Below are 27,400 nucleotides of genomic sequence, written 5' to 3' on the forward strand. Positions count from 1 at the left end.
ACAGAGTATCAAAAGAGACGACCACTATTTAGTATTTGAACCAGAACCCACAAATGTGAGTTTATTGCTTGCTTAAAAGAGGTTTACTGGTCAATCACAGTCTGTCCAAGTAGAGCAGACTACTGATCTTTGTACACGTTTTGAGAAGTATAAAGTTTAGGGATCAGTTTATTTTTTGTAGCCATCAGTTTATTTTTTGTAGCCAGTTTATTTTTTGTAGCCAAACAGTGGAAGCATGATTACTTGGGTGAGATGGTTACTGGTTGGTTGGTATTCAGAAGTGTGTTTGTTGTTAAAGTATGTTCCCAGTTGACTGGCTTTTAGAAGCAAGGGGCTGTCACTGATAGGTTGGGTTGCAAAAATATAGTCACCAAGTTGTTTTCATGTGAGTTTAAAATTGGTTCTTGTTGGGGAGCCTGGGTGGCTCAGTAGGTTAAGCATCTGACTTTTGATTTTGGCTCAGGTCATGGTCTCATGGTTCGTGGGTTTGAGCCCCCACGCTGGGCTTCAGTGCAGAGCTTGCTTGGGATTCTGTCTCTCTGTCTCTCTCTGCTCCTCCCCTGCATGCATAGGCATGCTTTCTCTCTCAAAATAAATAAATATTTAAAGACAAAATTTGTTCTTGTTCCATAGCTGTAGAACTGTCAGGTGTGGATTAAGCAACTTAAAACTGGTTCTGATAGTTATTTTATTATGGCTACAGAACAGTCAATCTTTTTGCCACTAGGATATGAACCTTTATTCTTGAGATCAAGGATTATCCAGATCTTCACCAGTGTTGTTGATTTGTCTTAGAGGTGAGGTTTGATCTTTTTTTTTTTCCTTGAAAGTGAAGTCTTGATTTTTAGTTCCAGTGTTTATAAACATCTTCATCGCTTCATCCAGAGGGAGAGTCATTTTCCCCAACTTTCTTGTGTTGAGTCCTTCCTCTACGTATTTGAATTGTTGCCTTTATTTATTTGAGTTTGTTTGAGAGAGCGCACAGGAGGGACAGAAAGAGAAAGGGAGAGAGAAAGAAGCCCAAGCAGGCTCTGCACTGACAGCTCAGAGCCCGATGCAGGGCTCAAACTCATGAACCATGAGATCATGACTTGAGCTGAATTCAAGAGTCAGACGCTTAACTGATTGAGCCACCCAAGTGCCCCACCTTTATTGTTTTCTTAGTAACTTGTTCCACTCTGTATCACTGACCTGACTCATTTCCTCTTTTTTTTTTTAACTTTTTTTTTAATGTTTATTTATTTTTGAGAGAGAGAGAGAGAGACAGAGCATGAGTGGGGGAGGACCAGAGAGAGACGGAGACACAGAATCCGAAGCAGGCTCCAGGCTCTGAGCTGTCAGCACAGAGCCGGACGTGGGGCTCAAACTCACGAGCTGTGAGATCATGACCTGAGCCGAAATTGGACGCTCAACCGATTGAGCCACCCAGGTGCCCCATGATTCCTCTTTTTTAAAATAAGGTTTATTTATTTTTGAGAGAGAGAGAGAGAGAGTGAGTGAGTGAGTGCAGGGGAAGAGCAGAGAGACCGGGCGAGAGAGAATCCCAAGCAGGCTCTGCACTGACAGTGTGGAGCCTGATGCAGGGTTTGAACTCAGGAACTGAGAGATCATGACCTGAGCCGAAATCAAGAGTCAGATGCTTAACTACTGAGCCACCCAGGCACCCCACTCATTTCCTTTTTTAGTTATTATAGCTTTATAGGTTGGTTTTCTGTCTGCTAGTGTGTATCCCCCCCCATCCCTGCCATTACTGGTTTTTGTCCAAAACAGTATTATTTTCATACAGTTTCTCTTTTACATGAACTTTATAATCATCTTGCCAAGTTCCACCATATTTATTTGGTTAATAGTGGCATCTATTGCTGTTATAATGGTATGATAATGTTGATTATGCAAAGAATCATAATGCTTTTAAAAAATAATTGTGTATTAGTCATTCTTGTTTTTTTTTTAGCTTTTTCTATGTTTGAAATTTTCCATAGTATGAAAATAGAAATAGTATAATAAACTCCTGTATACCCATCACTCAGCTTCCAAATTAACTCATAGAAAATCTTATTTTATATGTACCTTATCCACTTCCCCCCATTATTTTGTAATTGATTTCAGACATCATATCATTCATTTGTGAATATTTCATAATGTGTTTCTAAAGCATAAAGGCCTCTTTAAAAAAGTAATCATAATACTATTATTACAATGGAAAAAGTTAGTAATCCCATAAAACCAGTAGTAAAACTCCTATGTCTTTCATTATATTTTATTTTTTTTATCTTTATGTTTTGGCCACTGTCCTAATGCATTTTATAAGCATTAACTCATTTAATCCTCAAACCAAGCTGTTTAATAAGTACTATAAACCTTATTTTACTGATGCAGAAACTGAGACACAGGTTACGTATCTTGTTTGAAATAATAGTTCATGAGTGACAGAGTTGGGTTTCAAACCCAGGCAGTCTAGCTTCTATTGCAGATATACCCTTAACTATAACTCTTCTATTCTGCTTTTCATATTGGTGCATATCATAGGTCTTTATAAATTTTAGTGCAGCTATACCTAGTTACTCTGTAAGGATTTCTTTCAATATATTTAGTAGTCTAGGAAGACATTTTGGGAGACCTAGACATTTGGCTACAAAATTTTATTGATTATTTCTGTTTCTAGAATGGATAGTCTAATTTCCCTATAGAAATGTGATAGAGGAGGTTACATTTTCAACTTATTGTAGAATTCCCAACTTACTATGTGCAAGTTATTTCACTTGCACTATTTCACAGTCTGAATTTATCTAGATATAGCTTATATAACTACATAATAATTAGTGAAGCTTTCTAAAGTATGTACAGATTTTAGAGATGAGATTGATTAGTGGAAAATCTAGGAAATGTCTTCTAACTTACCTCTTTTATTCTGTCCAACCCACCTTCTCAGTGCTTTTCAGAGTCATTTTGCTAAAATATACATCTTGTCATTATTTTTTGATTAAATATTATTTTCTGTAGCTTCCCACTAGCACCTAAATAAAGCTTCAACCTGTCTTCATCCTGTCTTCTTTTATCTCCTGTCATTACCACCTAGCATTCCACTAGCCATACCTGACCAACCATTATCTATCCTTAGTACTAGCTGTCACTCTGTACCTGGTGCCTTCATTTTGCTTCCTCTGCTTTTACCTATCCAGGGACTTATACAGGCAACACCTAGCCATAGTAGCGCTCAGTAGATGTTGAAGACATGAAGTCTTTCCTGTTTTTTCCCACCAGACTAATTACTTTTCTTTACATATAACATATTGTATATTTTATAGTGGGATTCTTTCTTAGCTGGATTGAGTGTGTGTGTGTATGAATATTTTCATCTATAGGTTCTCAGTACCCAGCCTGGAAATGCTTAATAAGATTTTAAATGAATAGTGGGAAAATAAGCTTATTTATAATTTAAATTTTAAGAAGTGATTTGGGTTTTTATTATTTGGGTATTTGGGGGTGGTCCAAGATGTTTTATATTTATTTTGTTCTCCTACTGCTTCTTGGTCATTTGGAAACCAGCACTTGATTTCTTATTTAATGACTTAGTTGGAGTTTGAGAATATTTTAAGTATTTTTGAGCCCCAATGAATATTCAAGAATTTTCCTTACCTTTGGATCTTCGGAATATTCAGGCACAGAAAATGTAGAAGGCAGAGAATAGCAACTGAACATAGTGATCAAACTCTCCCTGCTTCATACCTTTAAACTTGTTTGTGGAGAGAGACTTCTGTAAATAAAGGAAGTGGTTGTTAACATCTGTATCTATTCTTCTAACTACAAGGAATGCATGCCTGTGTAACTAGTTTAATAACTACTTTGCCTCCTTACGATTTCAAAGCTAATCAGACAGGGTTTTATTTAGTCATGTTTTGCCCATTAGTGAATGCTGAACCTTAAGATCAAAACAAATAGAAAAATTTGAAAAGCATATAATAATACAAAGATGGACCAGGGAGAGGCATCTAGATTTCTATACTTATTTTTTCTACTTCAGTATTTTCAATATAAGATTTTTTAAAAGTTTATTTATTTATTTTTGAGGTGGGAGAGGGACAGAGAGAGAGAGAGAGAGAGAGAGTGAGAGAGAGAATCTCAAGTAGGCTCTGCACAGCCAGAGCAGAATCTGATGCTGGTTCAAACTCACATGAACTGTGAGATCATGATTTGAGCCAAGTCAAGAGTTAGGAGCTTAGCTGCCTGAGCCACCTGGGCACTCCTCGATGTAAGAATTTTAATTCTTATTTAATTGCGAATTCTAAGTTTAAAGATAAGATCAAGTTCAGTATTTCAATAGCACTGAGCAGGTGTGATGTACCTTGTCCTGTTACATAGTTGAAAACCATTCATTAATACAGATTTGGGCAAAAATGTGGTTGTCAATTGGCTCCTTGGTCTTTTAATTAACTCTTAGGAATGTAGCTCCACATTTTTTTTTTTTTTTTTTTTTTTTAGCATTTATTTTTGAGACAGAGAGAGACAGAGCATGAACGGGGGAGGGTCAGAGAGAGGGAGACACAGAATCCGAAACAGGCTCCAGGCTCCGAGCTGTCAGCACAGAGCCCGATGTAGGGCTCGAACTCACGGAGTGCGAAATCATGACCTGAGGTGAAGTCAGCCACTTAACTGACTGAGCCACCCAGGCGCCCCTGTAGCTCCACATTTTAAGCACCTGAAATTTTTGGACCCCACTTAACAGCATTTTGGGAAAGTATTTTGTTTTTTTGTTTTTAAGTTTATATATTGAAGGAGAGAGAGAGAGAGCATGCACTTAAGGGGTAAAAGAGGAGAGAGAGAGAGAGAGAGAGAGAGAGAGAGAGAGAGAATATCACAAGCAAGCTCTATACCATCAGCACGGAGCCTGATGTGGGGCTCAAACTCATGAACTGTGAGATCATGACCTGAGCCAAAGTCGATGCTTAAACAACTGACCTATCCAGGCGCCCCTGGGAAGGCTTTTCTGTATTTTTGTTTGCTTTTGTTTGATTGTATTTTAAAGGATCTTGGGTTTGCCTAATAAGTGTAAAAACAAATACTAAGTTTTTCTATAAATCTTTTCCAGGATTCTAGTTATGTAAATAGAGCTGTAGGAAAATGGGTCACCTAGGCACCTTGGCCTTATCTTTCTTATGTTTGTATGATAAAAATTTTTGGTTGAGATCACTTAAGGCATTTGTAGAAAACTTTTATAAGAACTTGTTTTTTGGTATTTATAATTTGTAAAGCTTTTGTATATATTATTATATAATGGTTTAGGTATTTTATTTAGTGTTTCACAGTGCTGTATTTATTTTTATTTCATTTGTTCATTGCAAGTATATAGAAATAGTTATTTTTGCATATTCACATTGTATCCTGCAGCCTTCCTAAACTCATATTTGTTCTAGGAGCTCTTTTTGTAGATTCTTAGGGATTTTCTTCGTAGACAATTGTGTGATCTGTGAATAGAGATGGTTTTAGTTCTTCATTTCTAACAGTATGCCTTTTGTTTCCTTTCTTGCTTGATTGCACCGGCTAAGACCTCAGTGCAATGTTGAATAAGAACAAGAGTGATAGGAGTGGACATCCTTGCCTTACTTACCATCTCATAGTGGGGCACATTCAGTTTTCCACTAATAGGTGTGACATTAGCTGTAGGATTCCTATTTTGCCAACGTTTTTTTTTTAAACCATGAATTGAATGTTTACTTTTTCATATGCTTTGTTTGTACCTATTGAGATGATCCCATGTTTTTTCCTCTTTAATCTGTTGAAATACACATCTTTTACCCAGTGTTAAATCAATTATGATTTTTAAATGTTGAACCAGCCTTGAATTTCTGTGATAAAACACTGTTTGTCATGATTTATTATTCTTTTTAATATATTGCTGGATTCCATTTGTAAGTATTTTGTTGAGGATTTTTATATGTTTGTTCATAAAGGATATTGGTTTGAAGTTTAATTTCTTGTAATGTGTGTGTCTGGTTTTTATATCAGGGTGTGGCTGGCCTCATAGAATGAATTGGAAATTATTTACCCTTGTTGCATCTTCTAGAAGAGTTTGTTTAAAATTAGTGTTCCTGCTTCCTTAAATATTTGATAGAATTTGCCATCATTGATGTCTGGCTCAGGAGACTTCTTTGTGTAAAGACTTAAATACAAATTCATTTCCTTCCTTCCTTCCTTCCTTCCTTCCTTCCTTCCTTCCTTCCTTTCTGTAAGATTTTGTTTTTAATCTCTACACCCAACGTGGGGCTTGAACCCACAACCTCCAAATTCAAGAGTTGCGTGCTCCACCGACTAAGCCAGCCAGGCACCCCAAAATTCAATTTCTTAGTAGATATAGGACCATTTAGGTTATATATTTCATCTTTTTTTTAAATATTTTTTTAAAGTTTTTTTATTTATTTTTGAGACAGAGACAGAGCATGAGCAGGGGAGGGGCAGAGAGAGAGAGGGAGACACAGAATCCGAAGCAAGCTCCAGGCTCTGAGCTGTCAGCACAGAGCCTGACGCGGGGATTGAACTCACAGACTGTAAGATCATGACCTGAGCTGAAGTCGGATGCCTAACCGACTGAGCCACCCAGGCGCCGTGGTTATATATTTCATCTTAAGTACCTTTGGTACTTTGTGCTTTTTGAATAATTTGTCTGTTTCATGGAATTTGTTGAATTTTGTGAGCATAAAGTCATGTGTAATGTTTCCTCATTCTTTTAATATTGGTAGGATTAGTAGTGCTGTCACTTTTTTCTGGTCTTACTACTGGTATTTGTAGACTCTCTTTTTTATTGGTTTGTCTAGAGATATGTCCATTTCCTTGATCTTTCAGAGATCTGGTTTTATTAATGTCTCTCTGCAGTTTCCACATTTTTCAGTTCCATTGAGTTCTTTTATCTTAATTCATTTTCTTCTGCTGGCTTTTGGTTTAATTTCTTATTTTCCTAAGTTTTGTTAAGCAGAAGTTTACACCATTGAATTGAGACCATTCATCTTTTATTTTTACTTTACGGAAGTGTAGTTGACATACAATATTGTATTAGTTACAGGTGTACAACATAGGGATTCAACATTTATATATATATGTTACAAAGTGATCACTACAATAAATTGAACTACCATTTGTTACCATACAAAAGTGTTACAGTATTATTAACTATATTCCTATGTTGTACATTGCATTCCCATGTCTTACTTATTTTATAACAAGAGATTTGTGTCTTCTAATCCCTCTCCCCTATGTTGTCTGCTGCCTCTCTCCTCTCTGGCAACCACCAGATTGTATTGTTCTCTATAATTATAAATCTGTTTCTCTCTCCGTTTTGTTTGTGGGTTTTTTTTTTTACATTCCACATATAAGTGAAATGATTCAGTATTTGCCTTTCTCTGCCTAACTTATTTTACTTAGCATAATACCTTTTAAGTATCATCCATGTTGTTGCAAATGGCAAGATTTCATTCTTTTTTATAGTTAATATTCCATTGTATATATACCACATCTTCTTTATCCATTAATCTATCAATGGACCCCTGGGTTGCTTCTGTATTTTGGCTATTATAAATAATGCTGCAGTGAACATGGGTGCGTACATACCTTTTGGAATTAGCATTTTTTCCTTCCTTCCTTCCTTCCTTCCTTCCTTCCTTCCTTCCTTCCTTCCTTCCTTCCTTCTTGGATAAATATAAATACCCGGAAGTGGAATTGCTTGATCACATATGGTAGTTCTAATTTTAATTTTTTGAGTGAAATTCATACTGGTTTCCATAGTGGCTGCACCATTTTGCATTTCACCAAGAGTGTACAAGAGTTCCTTCTTCTCCACATCCTTGCCAACCCTTGTTATTGTCTTTTTATGCTGGCCATTCTGACAGGTGTGAGGTGATAACTCATTTTGATTTGCATTTCCCTAATGATTAGTGATGTTGAGTCTTTCCATGTGTCTGTTGGCCGTCTGTATGTCTTTGGAGAAATGTCTATTCAGGTCCTCTGCTCATTTTTTTTTCTTAATGTTTATTCATTTTTTAGAGAGAGAGACAGAGAGTGAGCAGGGTAGGGGCAGAGAGAGAAGGAGTCACAGAATCTGAAGCAGGCTCTAGGCTCTGAGCTGTCAGCACAGAGCCTGACCCAGGCCTTGAATTCACACGCTGCGAGATCATGACCTGAGCTGAAGTCAGATGCTTAACCGACTGAGTCACCCAGGCACCCCTCTGCTCATTTTCTAATTGGGTTGTTTGCTTTTTTGATACTGAGCTGTGTGAGTTCTTTATATATTTTGGGTATTATCCACTTATCAGTTATATCAATTGCAAATATCTTCTCCCATTTGGTAGGTTGCCTATTTGTTTTGTTGATGATTTCTTTCACTGTGCAAAAGCTTTTTAGTTTGATGTAGTCTATTTGTTATTTTTGCTTTGTTTCCGTTGCCTGAGGAGATAGATCCCCTCCAAAATATTGCTCAGGCAGATGTCTAAGAGCTTATTGACTATGTTTTCTTCTAGGAGTTTTAGGTGTCCAGTATTAAAAACATTTAACTTGGGGCGCCTGGGTGGCGCAGTCGGTTAAGCGTCCGACTTCAGCCAGGTCACGATCTCGCGGTCCGCGAGTTCGAGCCCCGCGTCGGGCTCTGGGCTGATGGCTCAGAGCCTGGAGCCTGTTTCCGATTCTGTGTCTCCCTCTCTCTCTGCCCCTCCCCCGTTCATGCTCTGTCTCTCTCTGTCCCAAAAATAAATAAACGTTGAAAAAAAAAATAAAAAAAAACCATTTAACTTATTTGATTTTATTTCTGTGTATGATATAAAAAAAATGGTAATTTCATTCTTTTGCATGTAGTTGTCCAGTTTTGCCTGCTGAAGAAACTGTTCTCCATTATATATTCTTGTCTCCTTTGTTGAAGGTTAATTGACTGTATAAGTGTGAGTTTATTTCTTGACTGTTCTGTTCCACTGATCTGTGTGTCTGCTTTTGTGTCAATGCCATACTAGTATTTTGATTACTATAGCTTTTAGTATATATTGAAATCAGAGAGTGTGTGATGCTTCCAGCTTTGTTCTTCTTTCTCAAGATGGCTTTGGCTATTCAAGCTCTTTTGTGGTTTCATAGAAATTTTTGAATTATTCTGTCAAAAATGCCATTGGTACTTGGATAGGGATTGGGTTGACTCTGTAGGTTGCTTTGGGAGTATGGACATTTTAACAGTATTCTTCCATTCCATGAACACATATATATTTCCATTTATTTGTGTTGTTCCTAGTTTCTTTCATGAGTGTCTTTCATATAGTTTTCAGAGTATGGGTCTTTCACTTCCTTGGTTGAATTTATATCTAAGTATTTTATTCTCTTTGATGCAATTGTAAATGAGATTGTTGTCTTGTTTCTTTTCTGATAGTTCATTAGTATATAGAAATGTAACAGATTTATGTGTATATTAATTTTGTTTACTGCAACTTTACTGAATTCATTTATTTTAATAGCTTTTTGGTGGAGTCTTTAGGGTTTTCTGTATATGGTATATCATGTTATGTGCAAATAGTGAAAATTTTACATACTCTTTTCCAATATGGCTTCCCTTCCTTCCTTCCTTCCTTCCTTCCTTCCTTCCTTCCTTCCTTCCTTACTTCCTCCCTCCCTCCCTCCCTCCCTCCCTCCCTCCCTTGTCTGATTGCTGTGGATAGGACCTCCAATAGTATGTTGAATAAAAGTGGCAAGAGTAGACATCCTTTTCTTGTTCCTGATCCTAGAGGAAAAGTTTCCAGCTTTTAACCATTAAGAATGATGTTACCTGTGGCTTTGTCATATCTTTGTCATATATGGCCTTTATTATGTTGTGGTGTGTACCATCTGTCATCACTTTATTGAGAGTTTTTGTCATAATGGATGTTGAATTTTATGAAATGCTTTTTCTGCTCTATTGAGATGATCGTATCATTTTTATCCTTCATTTTGTTAATGTGCTGTATCATGTTGCTTGACTTGGAGATTTTTTAAAAAGTTTATTTTGAGAGCAAGAGTGAGTGCAAGTTGGGGAGTGGGGGAGAGAGAATCCCAAGCAGGTTCTGTGCTGACAGCGTGGAGGCTTGATCCCATGAACTGAGAGATGATGGCCTGAGCTGAAACCAAGAGTCAGACGCTCAACCAACTGAGCCACCAAGGCACCTGATTTGCAGATGTTTAACCATCCTTACATCCCTGGAATAAATCCCAATTGATGATGGTGTATGATCCTTTTAATGTATTGTTGAATTTGGTTTGCTAACGTTTTGTTGCAGGTTTTTGCATCTATGTTTGTTGTGGGTAGTTGCATCTATGTTTACTAGGGATATTGACATGTAGTTTTCTTTTTTTGTGGTGTCTTTGTCTGGTTTTGGTCTCAAGGTAATTCTGGCCTTATAGAATGTGTTTGGAAGATTTCCTTCCTCCTTTATTTTTTGGAATAGTTTGAGGATAATAGGTATTAACTCTTCTTTAAAACTTTGATAGAATTCACCTGGGATCCATCTGGTCTTGGACTTTTATTTTTTGCTAGTATTTTTATTACTGATTCAATTTCATTACTAGTAATTTGTTCAGATTTTCTATTTTCTATTTTTGGAAGATTGTATGTTTCTAGGAATTCATTTCTTTCAAGTTGCCCAATTTGTTGGCATATACTTATTCATAGTAGTCTCTTATGATCCTTTGTGTTTCTGTGGTATAGGTAATAACTTCCTTTTCATTTCTGAATTTATTTGTGCTTTTTCTCTATTTTTGATGAAAGTCTGGCTTTTTAAAAGTTTCTCAGTTTTATCTTTTCAAAGAAGAAGTTCTTAGTTTCATTGATCTTTTCTGTTGTTTTCTAGTCTCTATTTCACTTATTTGCACTCTGATCTTTGTTATTTCCTTCCTTCTACTAACTTTGGGCTTTATTCTTCTTTTTTTAGTTCCTTTAGGTGGAAGATTACATTGTATTTTTGAGATTTTTCTTGTTTCTTGAGGTGGGTCTGTATTGCTATAAAAACTCTTAGGACTGTTTTTGCTCTATCCCAGAAAATTTGGATTGTTGTGTTTCCGTTTTCATTTATCTTGAGGTATTTTTTATGTCTTCTTTCATCTATTTATTGACTCAGATTTGTTGGTTTACTGGCATGTTTTTTAGACTCCATGCATTTCTGTTCTTTTCCAGTATTTTTCTTATAATTGATTTCTAGTTTCATACTTTTGTGGTCTGAAAAGATGCTTCATGTGATTTCAGTCTTAAGTTTGTTGAGGCTTATTTTGTGGCCTAACGTGTTCAGTATGCACCTGAAAAGCATGTTAATTCTTAAGTTTTTGGATGGAATACTCTGTATGTATTTATTAAGTACTGTGGTCTAATGTGTCTTTCTTTCTTTTCTTTCTTTTGAGAGAGAGAGCGTGCAAGCTGGGGAGGGGCAGAGAGAGGGAGAAAGAGAATCAATCCCAAGCAGGCCCTATGCTGTCAGCATGAAGCCCAATGATGCTGGGCTTGATCCCATGAGCCAACCATGAAATCATGACCTGAGCTGAAATAAGATCAGACGCCCAACCAACTGAGCCACCCAGGTGTCCCTGATCTAATGTATCTTTTAAGGCCAGTGTTTCCGTACTGTTTATCTGTATGGATGATCTATTTGTTGATGTTAGTGGGGTGTTAAAATCCCTTGTTTTCATTGTATTACTGTCAGTTTTTTCCTTTTATATCTGTTAATGTTTATGTATTTGGGTGTCCCTGTGTGTTGGGTACATAGATATTTACAAGTGCTGTATTCTCTTGTTAATTCCTTTGTCATTATGTAATCTTTTGTTACAGTCTTTGCTTTAATGTTTATTTTGTCCCTATAAGTATTTCTTTTTATTTCCATTTGCATGGAATATCTTCTTCATCCCTTTTCTTTCTTTCTTTCTTTCTTTCTTTCTTTCTTTCTTTCTTTCCTTTCCTTTCCTTTCCTTTCCTTTCCTTTCCTTTCCTTTCCTTTCCCTTTCCCTTTCTTTCTTTCTTTCTTTCTTTCTTTCTTTCTTTCTTTTAATAAATGTTTATTTTTGAGAGAGAGAGCTCACGCGTGAGCAGGGGAGGGGCAGAAAGAGAGGGAGACCAAGGATCTGAAGCAGGCTCTGTGCCGACAGCAGAGAGCCCTATGCAGGGCTTGAATCCATGAACCTCGAGATCATGACCTGAGCCACAGTCGGACACAACTGACAGAGCCACCCAGGCTGCCCCATCCCTTCACTTTCAGTTGTAGGCCTTTAGATCTGAATTGAATTTCTTTTAGGCAGTGTGTATGTATGTGTGTGTGCGTGTGCGTGTGCGTGTGTGTGTGTGTGTGTGTGTGTGTCTCGGGTTTTTGGTTTTTCCATGGGTCTTATTAATCCAGTCAGCCACCACATGTCTTTTGATGGGAGCATTTAATCTATTTACACCTAAAGCAATTATTGATAAACAGTGTATTTTATGCCATTCTACTGATTGTTTGTTGGTTGTTTTTGAAGTTCTCTGTTCCTTTCTTCTCTTGCTATCTTTCCTTGTGATGTGGTGACTTTTCTTAGTGCTATGTTTATATTTCTTTCTTTTTTTAAAAAAGTTTTTAATGTTTATTTTTTTGAGGAAGAGAGAAAGCGAGAGAGAGACAGAGTGTAAGAGGGGAAGGAGCAGAGAGAGACAGAGGCACAGAATCCAAAGCAGAGAGAGAGCTGTCAGCACAGAGCTCGATGAGGGGCTTGAACTCATGAACCATGAGAGCGTGACCTGAAACGAAGTTGGACACTTAACCAACTGAGTCACCCAGGTGCTCCTCTTTCTTTGTTTTTTAAGTAGGCTGCGTGTCCAATGTGGGGCTTGAACTCATGACCCTGACATGAAGAGTTGCATGCTCTACACCTGAGCCAGCCAGGAGCCCCTGTATTTTTTTCATCTTTTTTTGTGTATCTGTTATAGGTATTTGATTTGTGATTACCATGAGGTCCATATATAACGTCCTGTATATAAAGCAGTATATTTTAAATTTATGGTCACTTAAATTCAAGTACGTTCTAAACACTGCATTCCCCACTCCACCCCCATGTTTTATGTTTTTGATGTCATATTTTACATCTTAATTATTTTATGTATCTTTTGACAAATTATTATAGGTCTAGATGACTTTACTACTTTTGTCTTTTTTTTTAAATTTTTATTTAATGTTTTTATTTATTTTTGAGACAGAGAGAGACAGAGCATGAGCAGGGGAGGGGCAGAGAGAGAGGGAGACACAGAATCCGGAGCAGGCTCCAGGCTCTGAGCTATCAGTACAGAGCCTGACGCGGGGCTCAAACTCACAGACTATGAGATCATGACCTGAGCTGAAGTTGGACACTTAACCGACTGAGCCACCCAGGTACCCCTGTCTTTTAACCCTCATACTAACCATGTGGGTGGTTGCTGTGCTACCTTTACTATATGTTTACCTTTACCAGTGAGATTTTTTTTCTTTCATAATTATCTTATTTCTATTAATGGTCCTCCCTTATATTTTAGTTTAAAGACATCCCTATAACATTTCTTATAAGGCTAGTTTGGTTTGATGAACTTTAGCTTTTGCTGGTCTTGGAAGCTCCTATCGCTCCTTCAGTTCTGATTAACATCCTTGCTGGGTAGAGTATTCTCGGTTAATTTTTCATTTTAGCACTTTGAATATATCCTGACACTCCCTTCTGGCCTGTAAAGTTTATGCTTAGAAATCAGCTCATGGTCTTATGGGGGTTCCCTTGTATATAATTAGTTGTTTTTCTCTTGCTGCTATTAAGATTCTCTCTTTGTCATTAACTGTTGACACTTTGATTATGTGTTTTGGTTAGGTCTCTTTGGGCTCATCTTTTTTTTTTTTTTAATGTTTATTTATCTCAGAGGGGGGTGGTGCAGAGAGAGAAGGAGACAGAGGATCTAAAGCCATCTCTGTGCTGACACCAGTGAGCCCAGCATGGGACTTGAACTCACGAACTGTGAGATCATGACCTGAGCTGAAGTCAGACACTCAACAGACTGAGCTACCCAGGCACCCCTCTTTGGTTTCATCTTATTTGAGATTCTGTGCATCCTGGACTTGGATGTATTTGCTTTGCCAGGTTAGGGATATTTACAGCCCTTATTCCTTCAAATAGATTTTCTGTCCCTTTCTTACTCTCCTCTTTAGGGACCCCTATAATTCAAATGTTAGTATGCTTGATATTGTCCTAGGAGTCCCTTAAAATATCCTCATTTTTATAATTTTTTCTTTTTTCTGTTCCTTTTGGAACCCTGTCTTATCACTGATCTATTCTTCTGTATCATCTAATCAGCTGTTAATTCCCTGTCATGTATTTTTTCATTTCATTTATTCTTTAGTTCTAATTGGTCTTTTTTTAAATTTTTTCTCTGTGCTGAAGTTCTCACTGTGTTCATCCATTCTTCTCCTGAGTTTGAGGAATATCTTTATAACCATTCTTTACACTCTTTATCTGAAGTGTTTATCTCCATTTCATTTAGTTATTTTTTTCTAGATTTTGTCTTGTTATTTTGTTTAGAACATATTCCTCCCTCTCCTTGTTTTGCCTAACTCTGTTTCTGTGTATTATTTAGATCAGTTATCCTGCCTCTTCTCATCTTTTCTAATATAAATACTTAATGCTAAAAATTTTCCTCTGAGTACTGCTTTAGGTGTCATAAATTTTCATGTCATGTTTCCATTTTCAATGGAAATTCGAATTCAAACTTCAGTTCAAAATGTTTTCTTTTTTTTTTTTTAATTCAAAAAATTTTCTAATTAGCCCTTGGCTTCCTCTTTAAACCACAGGTTACTTGTTCTGTTATTTAATTTCCAAATATTTGGGTATTTCCAGTTTATTTATTTATTTACTTATTTATTTATTTATTTATTTATTTATTTTTTATCTTTAGCCTTGAGAGACAGAGAGACAGAGAGCATGAGTTAGGGAGGTGTAGAGAGAGAAGCAGACACAGAATCCAAAGCAGTCTCCAGACTCTGAGCTGTGAGCACAGAGCCTGATGTGGGTCTTGAACCCACAGACCATGAGATCATGACCTGAGCTGAAGTCAGATGCTTAATCAACTGAGCCACCTAGGTACCCCTCCATTTTACTTTTTGTTAATGATTTCTCGTATAATTTAGTTGTGTTTGGAGGACATGCTTTGTATGATCTTCTTTTAAATTTGTTGATATGTTTTGTGGCCCAGAATATGACATATCTTGGTACATGTTTCATGTGTCCATGAAAAGGATGTTGTTGGTGCTGTATGGTCTTCTATATCCTTGCTAATTTATTGTCTGCTTCTACTTAGAAGGAGGGAGATGATGATGTCTTCAACTATAATTTAGGATTTTTAATTTTTATTTTCAGTGATATAACTTTCTAATTATTTTGTATTCTAAAGCTCTTAGGTGCATACACTTTTAGAATTGTTACTTCTTCTTTGTGAATTGACCCCTTTAGTAACCAGATTGCCCTTTTCATCCCTGACAGTATTCTTTATTCTAAAGTGTGCTTTCTCTCATATTTCATAAAGCCATTCCAACTTTGTTCTTTCCCCTACCAGTTTTTCCACTAACATCCTTTTTTAATAAATTGTGATGTAATTTACATATCATAAAATTCACCCTTTCAAAGTATACAGTTCAATAGTTTCATTCTGTTCACAAGATTGTACAACCATCACCACCATCTAGTTCTAATATATTTTATCACCCTCAAAAGAAACCCTATACCCATTAGGAGTCACAATCCATTTTTCCCTACCAATCCTAATGTTCTTTTATTATACCTGGATCCAGTCCAGGATACGATATTGCATACAGCTGTTCCATCTCCATAGTCTCCTCCAATATTTGATGGTCTTTGTTTTTGCTTTTTTGTGACCTTGACAATCTTGAAAAGAACTGGTTAGATATTTTGTAGAATGTCTCTGAGTTTGGGTTTGTCTAATATTTTTTTTCATGATTAAACTGGGATTGTGAGTTTTGGGGTAAGAATACCACAGAGGTGAATTGTGTTTCTCACCATGTATCAGGGAGGTCATGATTTCCACGTGACTTAGCACCAGTGATGTTAACCTTGATCACTTGGTGTAGGTGGTGTCTGCAAGGTTTCTACACTGTTAAAGTTAGTATTTCTTCCTTTCCATACTCTATTCTTAGGAAGGGAGTCATTAAGTCCAGCTCATGCTCATGGGAAAGGGAATTAAATTTTACTTTCTGAATGGGATTATCTACATAAATTTTCTGGAGTAGTACTGTAAGGAACTTATCCCATCTCCCCTTATATTTTTTCATTCAGTAGTTTATACCAATATGCATTCATTTATAGTAATTTTGTACTTCAGGTAATTATCCAGGACCATGAATTGTTTTAGTTTTGGCCATTAGGAACTCTTTCAGGTTGGCTCCTATGTTCTTTTGACATATTTTTTCTTTAGCATGCCTTATTTTCACACAGTATAAGAGGCTCTAGGCTCATCCTGTATTTTCCTTGCCCCAGATCTAGAATCAAGTATTTCTCTGAAGAACTCTGGTTCCTTTTATTAGGGGATGGTAACTAAAAACCAAGATCCGGGGCGCCTGGGTGGCGCAGTCGGTTAAGCGTCCGACTTCAGCCAGGTCACGATCTCGCGGTCCGCGAGTTCGAGCCCCGCGTCGGGCTCTGGGCTGATGGCTCAGAGCCTGGAGCCTGTTTCCGATTCTGTGTCTCCCTCTCTCTCTGCCCCTCCCCCGTTCATGCTCTGTCTCTCTCTGTCCCAAAAATAAATAAACGTTGAAAAAAAAAATAATTAAAAAAAAACAAACAAACCAAGATCCAAGGAACTGGATGTCCTTGTTGCTACTGGGGTGTGGCTACATTAGAGCTGCATTATTTTAAAATAAGTAGCTTTATTGTGATTGTTATTATTTATTTTATTTATTTTTATTTGAGAGAGAGCAGGAGCAGAGAAGGCAGAGGGAGACAGAGAGAATCCCAATCTAGTTCCACACTCAGCATGGAGCCTGACATGGTGCTCAATCCCATAGCCCCAGGACAAGACCTGAGCTGAAATCAAGAGTAGGATGCTCAACTGACTGAACCCCCAGGCCCCTCGTTGTGATTTTAATGCTCATATACATTTATTCATTCATTCAAATTGTTTTAATTTTTTTTAAATTTTTTTTTAATGTTTATTTATTTTTGAGACAGAGAGAGACAGAGCATGAATGGGGGGAGGGTCAGAGAGATAGGGAGATACAGAATCCGAAGCAGGCTCCAGGCTCTGAGCCGTCAGCACAGAGCCCGACGCGGGGCTCGAACTCACGGACCATGAGATCATGACCTGAGCTGAAGTCGGACATTTAACCGACTGAGCCACCCAGGCGCCCCTAAAGTAATTTTTTTTTTTTTCAACGTTTATTTATTTTTGGGACAGAGAGAGACAGAGCATGAACGGGGGAGGGGCAGAGAGAGAGGGAGACACAGAATCGGAAACAGGCTCCAGGCTCTGAGCCATCAGCCCAGAGCCTGACGCGGGGCTCGAACTCCCGGACCGCGAGATCGTGACCTGGCTGAAGTCGGACGCTTAACCGACTGCGCCACCCAGGCGCCCCCTAAAGTAATTTTTTAAAAAATGTTTTGAATGCTTATTTATTTTTGAAAGAGAGAGAGAGAGATAGAGCATGAGCAGGGGAGGGGCAGAGAAGGAGACACAGAATCTGAAGGAGGCTCCAGGCTCTAAGCTATCAGCACAGAGCCCAATGCGGGGCTTGAACCACAAGTTGTGAGATCATGACCTGAGCCAAAGTTGGACGCTTAACCGACTGAGCCACCCAGGTGCCCCAAGAATATTAATTAGAGTTGTTTTAAATTCCCAGTCAGATAAATCTATGCCAGATAACTCTAACCAAATAATCTATGCCATATTTGGTTGTGATAATTGCTCTGTCTCTTTATTTTTTCTTTTTGTATGCCTTGTGATTTTTTTCTTGATAGTTGGATATGATGTACCCAGCTATAAGGAACTCAGTAAATAGGCCTTAGTAAAATGGTAGTGAGGTAGTGGGTGGAGGAAGTGCATTCTGTATTCCTATGATTAGGGCTTAGTCTCAGTGAGCCTTTGCCTCTGGACTGTGAGTTTAATCACAAGAGTTTTTCATTGTCTTCTTTTTTCTTCTTGTCTAACTATGTTTGCTCTTTCTCAGGACTCTTTTGGCTATTCTGGGTCCCCTAAATTACAGCCTCATATGAATTCTGGTACCAGCTTTTCCATTTCTATAAGGAAGGCAGCTGGAATTTCCATAAAATGATGTTGAATCTGAAGATCGGTTTGGGGAGGGTTGCCATCTTAACAGTATTAAGTCTTGCTGTCCATGAATATGCAATATCTTTCCATTTGTGTATGTCTTTAATTTCTTTCAACTGTGTTTTGTATTTTTCAGAGTATAAATTTTGTACCACTTTCATTAAATTTATTTTTAAGTGTTTTATTTTGATGCTACTATAAGTGATTTTCTTCATTTCATTTTCAGTTAATTAAATGCTACTATATAGAAATATAATTGATGCTAATATCTTGATCTTTTATCCTGCAACCTTGCTGAACCTGTTTACTTGTTCTGATGACTTTGAGTAGATTCTTTTGAATTTTTTATGTATAAGCTCATGTTATCTGCAGATACATATAACTTTACTTTCTTTCCAACCAATCAGTATACCTTTTATTTAATTTCCTTGCTCAATTGCCTTAGCTATCATCTCCAGTACAATGTTGAAGAGAAGTGGTGAGAGTGGTGAAAGCAGACATCCATGTCTTATTTCTGAAATTAGGGGGAAAGCGTTCAGTATTTCACTGTTAGATATGATGTTAGAGTTTTTTAAATCAATGCCCTTTACCAAATTGAGGTATTTCCCTTTTTGAGTGTTTTAAATTATTATGGGGTATTCAGTTTTTGAGTTCTTAGTGGTTGCCCTGGGGATTACAATCAATACCTTATAACTGTGGTAGTTCATTTAATACCATCTTAATTTCAATAGCATACAAAAATTTTGCTCCTAAACACACACATAGCCAACAGAACATGAAAAATGTTCAACATCACTAATGCAAATCAAAACCACAGTGATATATAACCTCACAGCTGTCAGAATGACTAAAATCGAAAACACAAGATGGGGTGCCTGAGTGGCTCGATTGGTTAAGCATCCAACTCTTGATTTCGGCTCAGGTCATGATCTCACGGTTTGTAAGATCGAGCCCTGGTTCAATCTCTGTCTCTCCCCCTCTTTCTACCCCTCCCCTGTGCTCTTGTGGGCACACTCTTTCTCTCTCAAAATAAATAAATGAACATCTTAAACAAACAACAAAAAAAGAAACAAGTATTGGTAAGGGTGTGGAGAAAAAGGAACCTTTGTTGATAGAAATGCAAACTGGTGCAGCGACTGTAGAAAACACTGTGGAGATTCCTTAAAAAATTAAAAATAGGATGAATCACTATATGATATAGTAATTCCACTACTGGGTATTTACCCAAAGAATATGAAAACACTAACTCAAAAAGATATATGCACCCCTATGTTTATTACAGCATCATTTACAGTAGCCAGGTAAGGAAGCAACCCAAATGTCTATCCATAGATGAATGGATAAAGAAGATGTGGAGTGTGTGTGTATACGTTTACGCATGTGCACACACACAATGGAATATTACTTAGCTATAAAAAATAATGAAACTTGCCATTTGTAACAACTTGGATAGATCTAGAGGATATATTGCTAAGTGAAATAAGTTAGTCAAAGAAAGACAAATACCATGTGATTTCTCTCATATGTGGAATTTAAGAAAGAAAACAAAAGAGACAAAAAAGTAGACTCTTTAATGTAGAGAATAAACAATTTGGTGGTTATGGGGGGAGGATGGGTGAAATAGGTGAAGGGGATTAAGAGTACAATTATTGTTTTGAGCACTGAGTAACGTACAGAATTGTTGAATCACTATGTTGTACTTCTGAAACTAATACAAACTATATGTTAATTGTACTTGAATTAAAAAAATAAAAATAAAAAAATTTTAGCTCTTTACAACTCCGTCCCCTTTACTTTTTTCTTAATATTGCCATACAAATTACAACTTTATATATTATGTGCCCATCAACAAAAATTTTTTTAATATTTTTTAATGTTTTTATTTATTTTTGAGAGAAAGGGGGCGGGCAGATAGAGGGAGATACAGAATCCGAAGCAGGCTCGAGGCTCTGAGCTGTCAGCATAGAGCCCGGCCCGGGGCTCAAACTCACAGACTGTGAGATCATAACTTGAGTCGTGAAGTCAGATGCCTAACCAGCCTAGCCACCCAGGCACCCCCATCAACAAAATTTTTAATTTTAGAGACAGAATGAGCATGCAAGCAGGGTAGAAGGGCAGAGGAAGAGAGAGAATCCCAAGCAGGTTCCACACTCAGTGCAGAGCCTGACATGGGGCGCAATCCCACAACCGTGGGTTCATGACCTGAGTGGAAATCAAGAGTCAGACACTTGGGACGTCTGAGTGGCTCAGTCAGGCAAGTGTCCACCTTCAGTTCAGGTCATGATCTCACAGTCAATGAGTTCGAGCCCCACATTGGGCTCTGTGCTGACAGCTTAGAGCCTGGAGCCTGCTTTGGATTCTGTGTCTCCCTCTCTCTGCCCCTCCCCCGCTCATGCTCTGTCTCTCTCTGTTTCAGAAATAAACATTAAAAAAAAAAAAAAGGAAAAGGAATCAGACACTCAACCGACTGAGCCATTCAAGTGCCCCAACAGATTTATAATTATTACATTATGTAATTGTTTTTTAAAAAAATTTCATTAAATGTTTGAGAGACAGAAAGAGAAAGAGAAAGAGACCTAGCAAGGGAGGGGCAAAGAGAGAGGGAAACACAGAATCCGAAGCAGGCTTCAGGCTCCAAGCTGTCAGGGCAGAGCCCAACGTGGGGCTTGAACTCACAAACTGCAAGATTGTGACCTGAGCTGAACTTGAACAGTTAACTGACTGAGCCACCCAGGTGCCCCTGTAAATGTCTTTTAAATTAGATAGAAGGGAAAAAGAGTTATAAACCAAAAAATACATTTATAATTATGAGTTCTCAGTTTTCATGTATCTAATAATATTTTTTTAATTAAAATTTTTTTAATGTTTATTTTTTGAGAAACAGAGAGACAGATTGCAAGCAGAGGAGGGGCAGAGAGGTGGGGGGGAGACACAATCTGAAGCATGCTCTAGGCTCTGAACTGTGAGCACAGAGCCCAACGCAGAGCTCAAACTCACAAACTGTGAGATCATGACCTGAGCTGAAGTTGGACACTTAACCAATGGAACCAGCCAGGTGCCCCTAATTTTTTTTAATGTTTCTTTATTTTTGAGAGAGAGAGAGAGTGCGTGCAAGCAGGGGAGGGGCACAGAGAGAAAGAGACACAGAATCCAAAGCAGCCTCCAGGCTGTGAACTGTCAGCACAGAGCCTGATCTGGGCCTCTAGCCCACGAACCTTGAGATCATGACCTGAGCTAAAGTTGGACACTTAACCAACTGAGCCACCCAGGCGCTCCACACTTATCTAGTAATATCTTATTCATTTTATTTTATTTATTTTTAATTAATTCTATTTATTTTTTGTTTATTAGAGAGAGAGAGGGAGAGAGAGAGAGATGGAGTCTGAGTGGGGGAGGGGCAGAGAGAGACGGAGCACAGAATCTGAAGCAGGCTCTAGGCTCTGAGCTGTCAGCACAGAGCGGAACTCATGAACTCCGAGATCATGACCTGAACCGAAGTCAGACGCTTAATCGACTGAGCCACCCAGGCACCCCTATCTAGTAATCTTTTAATACACCTTCAGTTTTTGAAGAAGAGTTTTGCTGGTTATGGAAATTTTGGTTGATAAGTTTTATTCTTTCAGCACATTTAGTGTCATTTTACTGCTTTCTGGCTTCCTAGTTTCTGATTAGAAATGATGTCTTATTGAGGATATCTTCTGCTTGATCAATTGTGTCTCTTGCTGCTTTGAAGATTGTCTTTGGCTTTCAGTAGTGTTTGATTATGATATCTCTAAATGTGAATCTGAGTTGATTCTATTGGCAGTTTGTTGAACTTGTTTATGAGGCTTAATGTTTTTCATTAAAATTGGATTTTGGGGCAGTTATTTCATCAAATATTCCTTTTTGCTCCTTTGTTTCCTTTCTTGCTGGGATTCCCAGTATGCATATGTTGGTATGCTTGTTAGTGTCCCACAGGTCTCTGAGGCATAGTTGTTTTTTTTATTTCTTAGATGAAATAACGTAAATTGATGTATCTTCAGTTTCACTGATTGTTTTTTCCTCTTGTTCAAATCTGTTCAGCCCATTTAGCTTTTTGTGGTTATTATAATTGTACCTTGCCACCCCAGAATTCCTATTGGGTTTTTTCCCCCCTCAAAAGCTATTCCCTTTTTTTAATAATTTCTCTTCATTGATATTCTCAGTGTGCTGAGACCTTTTTCCCATACTGTCCTTAGTTCATTAGCCATGGCTTCCTTTAATCCTTTAAACATTTAATGCAGCTGATTTAAGAACTTGCCTGGTAAATTCAGTATCTGGACTTTGAGTTTCTGTTGATCGGTTTTCTACCCTGTGTATGGGCCATACTTTGTGTTGTTTTCTTTCTTGCCATGTTCTATAGTATTGTGTTGAAAACTGGATGTTTGAGTAATACAATGTGGCAACAATTTTTTGTTGCCATCATTGTAATTGTTTCCTTGCTTAGTGGCTTTTTTCTGACCCAATTCTGTTTTGTCTATATTCGTGTGTGTGTGTGTGTGTGTGTGTGTGTGTGTGTGTGTGTTTAAAATGTTTATTTAGTTTTGGGGGGGTGGTGGGTAGACAGAGGATCTGAAGCAGGCTCTGTGCTGACAGCAGAGAGCCCGATGTGGGGCTCAAACTCACGAACTGTGAGATCATGACGTGAGCCAAAGATGGACGCCTAACCGACCTAGCCCCCCAGGCACCACTGTTTTGTCTATATTTTTATTTTTATTTAAAAAAAATTTTTTTTAACATTTTTTTTAATTTATTTTTGAGACAGAGAGAGACAGAGCATGAACGGGGCAGGGGCAGAGAGAGAGGGAGACACAGAATCGGAAGCAGGCTCCAGGCTCCGAGCCATCAGCCCAGAGCCCGATGCGGGGCTCGAACTCACGGACCGCGAGATCGTGACCTGGCTGAAGTCGGACGCTTAACCGACTGCGCCACCCAGGCGCCCCATTGTCTATATTTTTATATGTGGCCAGTAAAGTCTCCACTTGGTTAGTTTAATGATCAGCTAATGTTTGGACAGCAATTTCCTTAGTTCGATTTGATTTGATTTCCTGATACCAAGAAGTCTCCTGGGCATTATAAGAGGAGTTCTGTGTGCATATTGAATGAAGCATGCCTTTAACACTCAGTTATGCAGTTTTGAACTCTGCCTTAGCCTTTGTACAGATCTGTACAGATCCTTCAGTATAGCCAGAGATGCCAGTTTAGGCCCTTCTGATGAATTCTCATGACTTTCCTGAACATTCATAGAGCCTGGGCATACACAGCCCTACATATGGGCCAGTATTCTAGATTCTTGGGAATTTGTTAGAGTTTTTCAAAGTCCTTATGCACATCTCATATCCTTACTTTTCCTCTTTTTTTTTTTTTTTAAATGTTTGTTCATTTTTGGGAGATCACAAGTGGGAAAGGGGCAGAGAGAGGGGGACAGAGGATCCGAAGCGGGCTTTTCACTGACAGCAGCAAGCCTGGTGAGGGACTTGAACTCACCAACAGCGAGATCATAACCTGAGCTAAAGTCAGATGGTTAATCGACTGAGCTACTCAGGTGCCCCTAAATGTTTATTTTTGAGAGACAACGCGAGCACAGGAGGGGCAGAGAGAGAGGAAGACACAGAATCCGAAGTGGGCTCTGCACTGACAGCAGACAGCCTGATGCGGGGCTCAGACTCAGGAACAGTGAGATCATGACCTGAGCCAAAGTCGGACGCTTCATGGACTGAGCCATCTAGTCGCCCCTGTCCTTGCTTTTCTCATTAAATTTTTTGGTTAGTCTGTTGTTTGACCTAACAAGCAGCTTTAAAGTTCAGCATTTGTTGTTAGCAAACACACCCATGGAAAGTTATTTTGACACTGCCCAAGCTATAGATCAGGTCAAATGTAGACAGTCTTGCAAGTGAATTTTTCTAGGGAACCATCAAAAATGTCAGGTAGTGACAGTTCTTTGGGATTAAGGCTTGGAAGAAATTTCAGCACATTCTGTGACTGCTTGTCTTCACTTTGAATGTGATATGTTAGTTTTAATTACCATAGCTCCTGGAGAGCAGGTCATGGGACTGGGACAAGTTAAAACACCACAAAGTTCCAATGTTCTTACTGAGAGTCAGCTCTTTTTCTTGAATAGAGGCTCCTTGAATTATTGCAAACCTTTGGTTATTTTCTACATTCTGAAGAATTGAGTCTTAAAATTTTTGCCAATTTTCTTATTGCTTTTATCAAGAGAAGAATTTTTGAGGGTCCTGACTTGCTATGATTACTGGGTTTTGTAGCTTATTTAGTCTTAGCTTGTCCTTTCTATCCCTTTCTCAGGCTCTTTTACTATACTGTTAAATGAGTGTCTTTCTGGGTTTCTTCATATTTGAAATATGGTATACTGCCAAGGATAGTCACTGCAATTATTTATAATAGCAAAAGAGTAAGAATGTCCCAAATGTCCCAAAATACAGAAATCATTTATTTAAAATGATTTATCTAATATCCATATGATGGAATGTTACACAGATACTAACAATCATCTATTTGGAGACTATTTGGTAGGAAAATGTATGATACGGATGGGGAAAAATTATAAAATTCAGTATATTCAAATTTTTGAAAATAAGTTTTGTAAAGAAACAAACATGTATATACCAAAAAAACTGCTGGAAGGAGCTGTATCAAAATATTAGCATTTATTATTTCTGGGTAGTATTTAAATCAGGTGAGTTATAAATGATTTTTGTTCTGTATTATGTACCATAAGGTTGTATTAGTTATTTTTTGTGTTAAAAATAAATGTAGCAATTAGTATGACATACCTGTACCTATTACTATTTTTCACTCATATTAATGTAATGAAAAATTATTTGACTGTTGAGTTTGCGTGATTTAATATAAGCTCTTATGAATATTTGAAAAAACGCTATAAGAACATTAATAGTAACTCTGACATTGGGGCTAACAAAATGTATATGAGTAGTTGTTAATCGTAAGAGTTTACTCCATAGAAAGTTTAATTTCACTGGGATATAATAGGGTGAATTATTAGGCAGATGAAAAACCTATAGTCTCATTTATTAGCATTTCATTTTTTTCCTTTTCAGGCGCATATTAAATTTCCTATTGACTACCCGTATTCACCACCTACCTTCAGATTCTTGACCAAAATGTGGCACCCCAACATTTATGAGGTAAGAGACATATGTTGTGAATTTCTCTGAAGATTCATTTTTTAGATACAGTCCTGCAAAATAACCTATGCATCTCAGTATGCTGTGGTAGTTCTGCTGTAGCCACAAGGGAGTATTCATGGTTCCCCACTTATAGTTACTAGTCTTTAGTTTAATTGTTCCAAATTGGAGGTTGTTTCATAATACCGGTGTATTCTACACATAGATATGTTTATATATAATATATATAAAGCTTAAAATTTTTTTTAAGCTTATTTATTCTGAAAGAGTATGATTGGGGTAGAGGCAGAGAGACAGGGAGAGAGAATTCCAAGCAGGCTCTATGCTGACACAGGACAGAGCCCAACAAGGGGCCCAAACCCACAAATTGTGAGATCATGACCTGAGCCAAAATCAAGAGTTGGATGCTTAACCACCTGACCCACCCAGGCAACCCTAGATTTTTTTTTTAAGAGAGAGGGGCATGCAAGCAGGGGAGAGGGGCAGAGGGAAAGAGAGAGGTAATCTCAAGCAGGCTTCATCCTCAGCGTGGAGCCCGATGTGAGGCTTGATCCCATGACCCTGGGATCATGACCTGAGCCAAAATCAAGAGTCTGATGCTCAACCAACTGAGCCACCCAGGGACCCCTATTATATTTAAGATTGAGACTTTGAATCATTGTTGCTATTCCTAAGATTATACTGCCTAGGTGTTAAGATTGGCATTTTAAAAATTTAGTGTATAAAGTCATACAAATTACTATCCTCTAGCTTCACAGCAAGGGTTACCTGTTGCTATGATCACAGATTGAGCTTCTCAGGGGAATTTATCCTACTACATTTGGACTGGCCTCCTTTTAGTAATTGCTTCAGAGCAGTTGAGAACCTCTTTTAGAATAAATCCAAGGTGAGGTTCTTCTATGGAACATTTCACATGCCTGAGGGAGTGATTTCTAGTTTTGTTGGTGAAAGACACTTAGCTTTGGGCTAATCTATAACCATGCTGGAATGATGCATTTTGTTTCTCAGGATCATTATGTAAAGGACCTCTAAAATATCCTTATAGTCCACTCCTTTACCATTTTGTAATCTTTTTCATTGTATTAAGGCTCTGAGGTGGTCTTACTTTATTGAAGCTGTGGACCATGCATTAAAATTCCTTTTTAAAATTTGCAGCCTTAGTCATATAGTCCCTTCTTTTGCTCTGGTGGATATTGGGAAGCTCCTTTTCTCCAGAAACAGAACAACATAATGCCTGTAGGCAAGAAATGAAGAACTTGCTCTAGAGCTCTGAACCCTGAATTTGGATCTCCATATAAATTAGCACACTGGAGCAAGCAGCTTTATTGTTTTACACAATTTACTTTTTCTTCGAGGCATTATCTTTGCCTTTCTTTTTAAACAAGACAAACTGGTGCTCAAAAGGTGATGTGTAGTTACATTTCCAGAAATAAGCTCCCACAATTTGTTTTCTTTAATGTCTTTAGTATTTGAGATAATCACAATATTTATAAACAATAGTGAATACCTTAACACTATTCTGTATAACAGAGTTACCCCTTGTAGGAGATAGACTATAGAAACAATTCACTGTTTAAGAAGTTCAAAACGAGTTCAGCGCACGTAGAAATACTCCTGTGTTTCTGTCCATGTAGTATTTATGGATTTTATATAGCATGAGTGAAGTGAGAAGACTCAAGCTTTTGTTTTGCTATTAAGAACTAATTCACCTAAAAGCCATGTATTCACTTGTTTCCATTCTGAAGTTACCTAATCCCAAACTCCTCTCAAAGAGAAACAAAAGGGGCGCCTGGGTGGCTCAGTCGGTTGAGCGTCTGACTTCAGCTCAGGTCATGGTCTTGCAGTTCAGGAGTTTGAGCCCCGCATCGGACTCTGCTAACAAACCGTCCCCTGCTCATGCTCTGCGTCTGTCTCTCAAAAATAA

At 37.9% G+C, this 27,400-nt stretch overlaps 1 protein-coding gene across 2 annotated transcripts in view; it reads left to right on the forward strand.

The window, feature by feature from the left end:
* Positions 1 to 27,400, forward strand: part of UBE2R2 (ubiquitin conjugating enzyme E2 R2) — a 114,495-nt gene that overhangs the window by 59,450 nt on the left and 27,645 nt on the right. For both annotated transcript variants that reach the window (XM_047065553.1, XM_047065564.1), the window contains exon 2: positions 25,390 to 25,476. In XM_047065553.1, coding sequence (XP_046921509.1) covers positions 25,390 to 25,476 — 87 coding nt within the window. The remainder of the gene's footprint in view (positions 1 to 25,389; positions 25,477 to 27,400) is intronic.

This window comes from Lynx rufus, unplaced genomic scaffold (assembly GCF_022079265.1).
Source record: "Lynx rufus isolate CCGP_SWC_20201006 ecotype Redwood Valley unplaced genomic scaffold, mLynRuf1.p SCAF_10, whole genome shotgun sequence".
Taxonomy (NCBI): domain Eukaryota; kingdom Metazoa; phylum Chordata; class Mammalia; order Carnivora; family Felidae; genus Lynx; species Lynx rufus.